Below are 11,296 nucleotides of genomic sequence, written 5' to 3'. Positions count from 1 at the left end.
TGGATTCTTTGTTTGCAATCCCTCGCCCCCATGTCAATTATTGTTTTCAATCAATGAATCTGTAATGATAGATTATCATCATCTTCATGAGACAATAATCTTTCTTTATCCACACGAGGCCACCATTAGAGAAAATGTTTCTTTTCTTGATTCCCATCCAGTGCCAAATAAACAATATCATAGTTATTATAAAATTGGCTCTATAAAAGGAATAATTTTATGGCAAAAGGGGTAATTGGACATTGTGTGTTCTATGGTTCTAAAGTTGAGCAAACATTTGGGCACAACAATAGGATAACATGACAAGATGTCTTCAGTATAAAGAAAAATTGTTAAAGTTTGACAAATTTCTATTTTTTCTTAAAAAGATTTAGCCAAATTTTATAAGATAAAACTATTTTACCTTAAAAATCACCAAAAATTTATAAAAACTATAGAAAATTATTAAAATTTTGAATAAATTTACAAAAATATCAACCAACAGTGTACATTCTACATACTAAAGAATATTAAGATTACAAAAAAAAATTATTAAGAAAATTCAATAAACCATGCCAATTATATCACTTGTTTTCTTGCAACAAGTGGTCGTTTTAGGATTTACCCTTTTAGATTTATGAGAGATTTTTTGGCATAAATCACAAGATCTATCATTTGTCGACGCGTTTCGAACCAACCAATGTGGTTCATCATCAGGACAAGTTGAAAAACCAAATCCAGCTTTGCATGTTAAATAGCATGAGCAGAGTCTCCAACGGCTAGCTAGGCCAACGACTAGAAAGGAATAGGGTCCTAACCTCGAAAATGAATGAATAAATAATATAATTTAATGTGAATTTAGTTGAAATATGGGAACAAATAAATATATAAATAATATAATTTAATTGGTTGTTAAAAGGGGTTAACAATTAAATAAATACATAGAAACTATAAGAATAGAATGTATAAAAAAGAAGAAGAAGAAAAGTAAAAATAAAATAAAAATAAAAATAAAAAAAAAATAAAATAAATAAAAAATAAAATATATATATAATTTATTTTTATAAATAAATAATTAATATATATATATATATATATATATAACTAAATATTAGGTAAAAAAAAAATTATAAACAGAAGAGACGAGGGGAGGGGAGGAGGAGGGGCGGAAAAGAAGGAAGCGACTAGGAAGAGAGAGCAGGGACCCAACATCTACTGATTTTCCAACCATCCTCTCTATTGAGATTGCTCGGCCTCTTTTCAATTTCTAGAGCTTCCCTAGATTTCTGATGATGGAACTGAGAAACCCTAGCAATGGCACTCGCCTCTTCAATACAAACATGATGATTGGTTTTTTCCACATGCTCAGCTAAAGCTGAAGACTTTGATCTCCTATGCTTAAGGTCAGCTGCGTGTTCACTAATCCTTTGATTGATGGAGCGGCCCGTCTCACCAATATAGGGGGTCCGACAGGAACAAGGGATAATATATACCCTTTTCATATCTTTAGGGTCGATAGGATCCTTTGCTGATCTGAAGGACATACGAATGGTGTTAAGGGGCCTAAAGGTTACAGGGATACATTGCATCTTGAGAATTCTTGCAATCTTATCAGTGGTCCCCTGAACAAACGGAAGATGGACACCTGGAATACACTCCTTCGGTTCCCCTTTAGTAAGAGAATTGCGGCTTTTATGAAAGCCTTCTGTCCCATGTATCTACTATAACCATTCTCAACAAAGACGTCAAGGAGATGGGATTTTTCTTTCTCAAAGCTCTTTTTATCCGAGATCCTTAGGGCTCTGGTAGCAAGGGTATTGAGAACCCCCATCTTCTGAGCAGGGAAATGGTGGGAACTGGCATGAAGATACTGCTCCGTATGCGTTTTCTTTCGAAAAACTTGGTGGGAGAGGGAGCCATCACTATTCTTAGAAATAAGAATATCAAGGAAAGGGAGGCATCCATCAACTTCGTGCTCTTTAGTGAACTTAATGGCCGAGGATTGACTGTTGAGATGATCGAAGAAGAGATCTAATTCCTCTTGGCCATGAGACTAGATAACATTGGTGTCATCCGCATACCTTTTCCAAAGCTTAGGTAGAAGACGGGATGAGTTAAGAGCCTTGGACTCAAAATCTTCCGTAAACATATTAGATTTGTTTCACTTAGATTCACTTTAATAATGTTTTTTAATAAATCATCTTTATTTATTTAGTTTTCATAATTAATAATAATGTTGGGCAAACCTTCTGGATATAATTTTAAAATATTCTCTCTTTAGTTTTCAATCTTTTACGATATTTTAATAAATAATTTACTAGATTTCTCAATATTTGATGACTTGTACATTTATATTAAGATATTTGTGATCTTCAGAACGCTTTATTTTAAAGAAATTTTGAAATAAATATAAAAGTGCTTAACCGAACGTAAATTTGACTTTTCTCCCTCCAAAATAATTAAGATTTTATATGAAAGCTATGTGTTAATGAAGAACCAAAAAAAGTTAATTGATAGTTGTATTTAAAATTAAATAGTTTTGCACGTTTCGGTGGACGGTCATAAAGAATAAGATAAAAAAAGAACGGGTAAGTACAAATTTATCGGTGCTATTCCCCGCCAGCTGCTGGGAGACAGATTTTGCGTTGACAGTATATCTGGGGGCACACGCGGATCCACCAGAGAGGAGGAACCCAAGGCAGGTTCCCATTTTATTCATCATTCCCAGCAACAACTGAGTGATGGGTGTTCAACAAATGGAATGAACGTCTTTGACGTGAGTTGTTATGCTTTATATTCTGTGGAAGAGCCCTTCTGGTCCTGTCATTCCAAGCAGACCTGGAATTTGACGTTCTACCTAACGTCTTTTTCCAAATAGGGAAAAAAATATGAAAGTATTTAAGCTGACCTTAATGTTAGTGATTTGAATTCTAATAAGTGGTTTTGAAAGTATTTAAGTGACGCTAATGTTCGTGAATTGAATTCTATGAGTGATTTAAGTATAGATTAATTTAAACAATATGTTTAATTGAAATATTTATTTTGTTATTATTTTATGATGTATATTTATTTATTGTAATTATTTTTTGGTGGATAAACTGTAAATGAAATTTTAATAGATATCAAATTTGAATATAGAGAAATATTGGAGTGATAGCCTTGAATTTCATTAACATATATTTCATTAAAAAAATTTAAACAGTAGAAAAAACCTAATAAGTTATTATGGTTAAGAAATTTTTATTCTATTTATAACTACACAAAAGCTTAATATAATGGAATAAGTACATAACCACATAAAAGCTTAATATAAGAGAACAAGTATTTAGAAAGAAAGATAAAACCAGCACTTAAAAACAAATGTGTCATCAAATTTTTCTATCTAAGTTAATCCCAAGAAATGGAGTATAGTTACCCAGTTAGGTCATATTGATCTAAAAAAAATTAGTATGTGCATTCAGTCCTGTATCAGCTTATTAAAAAAAAAAAAACTTCTATATTGAAAAAAAATAATTATAAAACAGCAAACTAACTGTATGTAAAAATATTTGCAGTTGCAAATGGTATGGTAAGTTAGCAGTTGTGAATCCTAAGTAAATAGGCATATTAATTTATTTATTTTATATAAAATATAGAAAATTATATATTAAAAAATTAAAGTTGGCAATGTTATATGTTAAATTTTATATAAAAAACAATAAATTGTATGTTAAAATTTACAAATAGTATAGTACGTTAAGTAAATTTGAATGTTTAAATCTATATTAAAATATGTTAAAGAATGGTATTTTTGGAGTTAAGAAAAATGATAAATTTGTTGAATATAATAGTTGTTTATTTAAATTTATAAAAAAAATTTATATATATATATATATATAAAAGATATGTATTTTCAAATTTGTTCAGTATCAGTGTTTATAGGGTATAAATTTTTCTTCTGAAATCGATTTTATAAAGTATAATTTTTTCGTATGAAACAGAATTCGAATTGGAATTTGATGGAAAGAGCTAACCAGCCATATATTGGGTATTTAATGCCGAAATATATGCGCGCAAGTTAACGCGATAACATGGGAGCGGGCAATTTCGACATTAAATAATATTTGCCCGCTCCCATGTTATCGGACTAACTTGCGCGCATATATTTCGGCATTAAATACCCAATATATGGCTGGTTAGCTTTGGCAACCTGTGATTCTTCTCGGCGAGTGCACCACCCTCGTAGATAAAAGGATTTGACAAAAAAGATGTGGTATGCAGAAGAACACGGACATGGCATCCTTTTTCGCTCCAATCAAAATCTTAGGAAAGGGCTCTGGTCACCCGAGAAAGATGAGAAACTCATCAATTATATCACGAACAACGGCCTTCGGGGCCGCTCCTGGAGCTATCTTGCAAACACGGCTGGTAAATAATTTAACAACTTGCATTCTCATTTCGACCTTCTTCTTGTAGTCTAAAACATAAGTGCAATCTGACAAATAGCTGTAATATAATATCTCCACCTAGAGGTGGATCAACGTTTAGAAGAAACCAACCAGGTAGTTTTAACTCTTAACCTTAGTAGATTGTTGATTTCTCTAATATTTCACAATCGAAAGGATATGACCTTAGTAAATTGTTGATTTATCGAATATTTCTGTCCATTTGATTGCGGAATATTTGAGGAATTAGCAATCTACATAAAGATATTCATACAAAACCACATAAAGATGACCATACAAAACAAGATGCTAAAAATGTCCAGGTGAGAATGTCTTTATGTTTTTTCATTAATTTTTTTATAGATCTGAGTTATCTGCCTTGCAAACATTTTGATACTATCAATTCTAGGTGTATACGGGTTAATCAGGGCGTAATCTAACTTATATAAGAAATAGTGTTTAAAAAAAAATAAAAAATCATTTTCATAATATTTTTTTGCTGGTTAATTTTAATAAATTTAATAAAAAATATTAAAAACATAAAATTAAGTTGTTTAATATGGAGAATTTTATTTTCGTAGAGTTTTTCAAATTACTGAATCCACTTACTCATTTAAAAATATTATTTAAACCACAACAAACAAATCACACTCTTTCCTAAAATTATGTACTCTAGCTGCACTATTGTATGCTTATTGAGATACTTATGAAAATAACTATTTAATGATTAGTTCATTTTATTTCTGTTACTTCGACAGATATCTATTCCAGTAGGCATTCCTAGGGTTTTTTTTCTCTCTGTTTAATAAATTTAAGTTTAGTTGGGGTTAAGATTAAGCAGCTAGGATATATTATCATATTGAATCCAATGAAATGAACATACAGGTTTGCAGAGAAGTGGAAAAAGCTGCAGGCTGAGATGGATTAACTACCTGCGGCCTGGTCTTAAACGCTGCGCAATTTCACCCCAAGAAGAGCAACTGATCATACAATTACAATACGTTCTCGGGAACAGGTTCCTCTTTTGCGCCATTCGAACTAATTTGCTCCGGTTTGATCTATTCTATGACTGCCCTAGTAGCACTTGTTCTATCACTTGGTAGTTAATTGACATTGATATATTTTGTAGTCATTGTTCTGAAAGCCCGCTGATCTGTCCATTACTCTCTGAAAATTTTGTTGCCATGTCACCTCATTATCTTTGGGAGTGAATGGTGCAGGTGGTCTCAAATTGCTGCCCATTTGCCCGGACGCACAGACAATGAGATCAAGAATTACTGGAACTCTTGCATCAAGAGGAAGGTTTTGAAGCACAGGCTCTCCTGTTCGTCCAGCGATGCCGAGGGCAACGCTGGAACCAAATACAATCATACCTGCAATACCAAATCAGTGATTGCTCATCCTCATCCTCATCTTCGTGATGCTTACAAGCGGTCTTTTATTACCCAGCCGTTGGGCGTTATGCCTGACGGGTACCCACAATGTCTTCATAACAACTTTAGTATGGTGACAGGTGCAGAAAATCGGCACTCTTGTGTTCCGGACATATTGGAAATAAAACAAGAAGTAGACGAGGATCAAAATTGTGAGCTTTCAATTGAGGGGCAGCCCAATAACAACCAGCTGATTTCTTGTTCACGGCTGTTGATTGATTCTTATTGCCACACCAAGCATCAAGATGTTGCATCTCCTATTCCCGAAGCCAGAGGCCAATCTGGTAAGTCTGTTACATCATCGAAATGTGACCAAAATGTGACCAATTAATAGAACCGCGTTCAGCACTGCCCCCTCATGAAATGCCTGGCTTTCCCAATAGCACTGTTGACTGCATCGTCACCATCCCTGGTCTTGTTGAGATCAGCGATTCAGGAAAAATTAAAAATGATGGCAACATCATTCATGAAAATGAGATCATGATGGACTATTCCTTGTTCACAGCATATTCTTCTGCAATTACACCATGGAACCCTAATTCAGATTCAAATCCATCCATTTCAGCTGATTTCTACCTAGGTGCTTATAACACTCATATAGGGTCATTTAGTATTACAGGATGTTGGAAATTTCTGTTTATTTCAAACGCAAAAGAAATGCACAGAGAACAACGCTCAAACACAAAAGAAATGCACAGAGAACAATGCTCTGATTTCAATACAGGATCTTTAATCATAAAAAAAACTGCTACAAAATAGTCTTCCTCTACAGAGGGGTTGCAACAGGAACGCTCCAGTTCCATAATCTGCTTTCAACTATCTTAGCACTGTTGTGCGTTTAGAGATAATTACAAAAACTCTCAGATTCTTCAACAACTTCTCTCTTGCTCACTTCCTTACAAAACTGTTGTTCATTACACATTATATAGGTTAAAATCATATATGATTCTGAGTGATAAGATAGAAGAAAAATATCCTACCTGCATTTACCAACCGCAGTAAATAGCATTGATTACTTGGCTGAAAATATCCTATCTATATTTAATGCAGGCTTATCACAATATTGCACTATCGCATAGCGAAATGCTGATTTACGACCCGCCGATGCGATATACAGCGATGCGATGCATTTTAACTTAAGCTTAAAAAAAACATTAAAAACATGAAAAAGTTGGCCGCAGGCGGAACTTGAAATATTATACAGCACAATGCTATATGCTCGTCGGGTCCGGCTATCGGATCGCAAACATATATGTGCAAAGGGCCTGCCACCTTTTGAAAGCGCCGATGCGATATCGCAATGCTACCGCCGATACGTCCGATGCTCCATCCCGCCGATACGCCGACTCGCCGATATGCCCATCGGCGATTGCTGATCGGCAATGTCCCATATCGCTGCCGCTGCACAGTGGTTGGAATTAATATTCCAACACTCCCCTTTAATTTCAACTGTTGGGCGTTCAATCATACCCAGACATTTCCTGAAATGATCAAAGCTTTTCTTTCCCAATGGTTTTGTCAAGATGTCAGCTAACTGATCCTCTGTTCTGCAGTGCTGCAAAACAATCTCACTATTGTTAACCAATTCACGTATGAAGTGAAATTTGGTGTCAATATGCTTTGTCCTTTTATGAAAGACAAAATTTTTAGACAATGCTATTGTCGAGCTATTGTCACAGTAATTGGTTGTGCCATTTTCTTGTTCATGACACAAATCTCTGAGAACTCTTCTCAGCCACACTGCTTGGCATGCCGCTGCTGTTGCTACCACATACTCTGCCTCTGCTGTTGACAAAGACACAACAGGTTGCTTCTTGGAAGCCCATGAGATGGCTCCCGATCCCATATGAAACACATATCCCGATGTGCTTTTCCTATCATCAACACTTCCAGCCCAATCACTGTCGGTGTAACTTGTCAACATGAAACTTTCAGATGAGGAGTATAAAATACCAAACCCCTTCGTTCCATTCACATACCTTAGAATCCTCTTGGCTGCCTGCCAATGAGTCTCTTTCGGTCTTTCCATAAATCTGGAGATTAAACTCACAGCGTGCATAATGTCTGGCCTAGTTGCAGTCAAGTACATAAGGCTGCCAACTATGCTCTTGTACAATTTTGGATCAAAATCCTTGTTGCTGTCTTCTTTGGTCAATTTCAACCCCATTACAGTTGGAGTCACAGCTGCCTTACTGTTCTGCATGTTAAATCTCTTTAACACTGCTTCCACATATTTAACTTGAGAAATGAAAACACCATTTTCACTTTGGTCTACTTCAATTCCAAGAAAATATCTTAAGAAGCCCAAGTCAGTCATTTCAAATTCACTTTTCATGACTGCTTTAAAATTAGCAATGAGAGAAGCATCATTGCTAGTAAAAATCAAATCATCTACATATAAAACAACAATAAGAATCTTACCGTCATTATCCTTTATGTAGAGTGTGGGTTCACCATCACACTTATCAAACCCATTGTCAATCAGATAAGCATCTATTCTGCTGTACCATGCTCTTGGAGCTTGCTTCAGCCCATAAAGAGCCTTTTTCAGTTTGCAGACTTTATGCTCTTGGCCTTCAACTTCATAGCCTGGAGGTTGTTCAACATAAACCTCTTCTTTTAACACCCCATTCAGGAATGCAGATTTAACATCCATCTGATAAATCTTCCATTTGTGTTGTGCTGCAATAGACAACACTGTTCTGACTGTTTCCATCCTTGCTACTGGTGTAAAGGTTTCATCATAGTCTTTGCCTTGTTGCTGCTTGTAGCCTTTCACAACAAGTCTTGCTTTGTGCCTGTCAATCTTGCCTTCAGCATTGCTTTTGGTCTTATAGACCCACTTAACTCCAATGGCATCTTTGCCCTTAGGGAGGTCCACTAACTCCCATGTTTTACTCTTCTCAATTGCACCAATTTCTTCATTCATTACTTTAATCTATTTATCTTCATTTACAGCATCTTCAAAATGAACTGGGTCATCAACATGACAATACAAAGCAAATAATGAATTTAGACCGGTATTGTTACTTACCTCTCCTTGTTCATAAATCTCATTCAAATTTCTAAATCTTGGTCTTCTTGGTGTGCTTGGAGTTCCATCCGAACTTGAGGGTATTTCTGATCCCTATGGTGTGCTTGAAAAAGCACTTCCTTGACTTCTCAAGGCTGTTCGAATTCCAGCTTGTGGTGTGGTTTGTTGTACTTGCAGTGGTGGAGGAGGAGCCACCAAGGAAGGATTATTTGCTGCTGTCCCTTCCTCTTCTTCTTCGTGAGACACAATTGTCTTCACATTCACTGTCTTCTCTAAGCTTCCATCCCAAGCTTCATCTTCAATGAACTGCACATCTCTGCTTACTATCAATTTCTTGGTGGATGGATTATAGAGTTTGTATGCTTTTGACTCATCACTATAACCAATAAAGACACACTTCTCCCCCTTAATGTCAAGCTTCTTCCTTAGCTGATCCGGTACATGTGCATATGCTACACAACCGAATACTCTCATGTGAGTGACAGTTTGCTTTTTGACCACTTCATGCTTCTTCTGGTATTTTGTTCATGACAACTTTAGTTGGGCATCTATTCAAGATGTAAATTGCGCAAGTGATAGCTTCTGCCCAATACTCATGCGGCAAGTTCTTTGCCTTTAGCATACTTTTGACCATGTCAAGAATGGTTCTATTCTTCCTTTCGGCAACACCGTTTTGCTGAGGTGTATACCTCGTGGTGAACTGCTTTTGTATGCCATTCTCTCTGCAAAAACGCAGAAAGTCATTGGAGATGTACTCTCCTCCTCTATCTGTTCTGAGCACTTTGATATAATGCCCACACTGCTTCTCAACAAGAGTTTTGAAGTGGCGGAATTTCTCAAACACTTCACTCTTCTGTTTCAACATATACACCCATGTCTTTCTGGTGTAATCATCAATGAAAGTTAAAACATATTTATTTCTGGAAAATGATGGTATTTGCATCGGTCCACACACATCAGAGTGAACAATTTCCAAGGGTGCTTTTGCCCTTATACTCTTCCCTGCTGGAAAGCTTTCTTTGTGTTGCTTGCCCAAAATGCAGCCTTCACAAAGGCTGTCCGGTTTCTCGATCAATGGCAATCCCTTTACCATTCCCTTTCTGTGCAACAGATTCAAGCCTCCGAAATTGAGATGTCCAAATCTCAAGTGCCACAACCAATTCTCATCTTTCACTTGTTCCTGAAAGACTTCTTGTGTTACAGCTGCAATAACTCTTCCTTCTTTCAAATCTGCCCTGAGTTTGAGAGGAAACATTCTATTGCTGGTCATCTGCACATGTGCGATGATCTTCTCACTTGGAGGTATGTCTCTGATTGTACACATATCATCTTTGAAGAACACATTGTAACCTTTGTTAATGAGCTGTCTAATGCTCAAAAGATTACATTTCAGACCGGGTACATATTATACCTCTGGCACAATCATCTGTTCTCCATTTCTTGCTTGGATACTGACTCTGCCCTTACTCTTGACAGATATCTTATTATCAGTTCCTGTTGTTACCTCAGATTTCACATTTTCATCCAGATTGGCAAACATTGCAATATTTCCAGTCATGTGATTACTACAACCTGAGTCTAAGAACCAAAAATCTTTTTGTTTGTCTTGTGTAATATTACATGTTAACAGCACAATCTTTGGATTCTTATCTTCTTCATTTGCAAAATTAGCATTCTGCCTATTATTCATGTCATTTTGTTTTTTCTTACATTCATTGGCGTAGTGCCCATATTTCTTACAATAATGACATTGGACTTGAGATTTGTCATACCTTTGTCCATGAGTTCGCTGTTTGCTTGAACCTTCATCTTGGTTCTGATTGCAGCTCCTTCCGCTTGTACTCGCAGGATTATTTCTGCCTTTGTTTTGGCTTATTCCACGACCTCTGTTATTTGCTCTGCCTCGATCTTTTCTTTGGCCAAAAGACATCTGAGTCTTGAATGCTTGCTCAAAAGAGGAATCTGTTCCTCTACTCAGTCTGTGTTCATGAGACATAAGAGAAGCACTTAGTTCATCTACTGTGAACTGTGAGAGATCCTTTGTTTCTTCTATTGCTACCACAACAGCTTCAAACCTTGAGGGTAAACATCTCAAGATCTTCTCTACAATCCTTCTTTCTTCAAGAATCTCACCATGAGATCTTATCTGGGTTATCAGCCCAATAACCTGAGTGAAAAATGAATCTATTGTATCAGATTCCTTCATGCTGAGTGTTTCAAAGTCTCTCCTCAACATCTGCAACTTTGCAGTCTTCACCTTCTCCATGCCTTGATAGGCAGTTTTGAGAATATCCCATGCCTCCTTGGATTTTGTTGCTGCTGCTATCCATGGAAAAACACTTTCATGTACTGATTGGAAGAGAAAAAAGAGGGCTTTCGCATCCTTCTTCTTGTCGCTCTTCAACTGGTCTCTTTATGTTACTGTC

At 36.0% G+C, this 11,296-nt stretch overlaps 1 protein-coding gene across 1 annotated transcript; it reads left to right on the top strand.

Moving 5' to 3' along the window:
• Nucleotides 1-4,226: 4,226 nt before the first annotated feature.
• On the top strand, nucleotides 4,227-6,167 carry LOC149249044 (uncharacterized). The gene is made up of 3 exons (XM_089451809.1): nucleotides 4,227-4,386; nucleotides 5,289-5,454; nucleotides 5,624-6,167. Exons 1-3 carry the CDS (start codon nucleotides 4,227-4,229, stop codon nucleotides 6,165-6,167), a joined length of 870 nt encoding a protein of 289 aa, XP_089307935.1.
• Nucleotides 6,168-11,296: the final 5,129 nt, after the last annotated feature.

The sequence above is a fragment of the Pinus tabuliformis genome, chromosome 7 (assembly GCF_031772625.1).
Source record: "Pinus tabuliformis cultivar Carrire ecotype Pingquan chromosome 7, CPIR1, whole genome shotgun sequence".
NCBI lineage: Eukaryota > Viridiplantae > Streptophyta > Pinopsida > Pinales > Pinaceae > Pinus > Pinus tabuliformis.
Note: the sequence above shows the minus strand (reverse complement) of the source record. Positions and strands in the feature narration are given on the sequence as shown.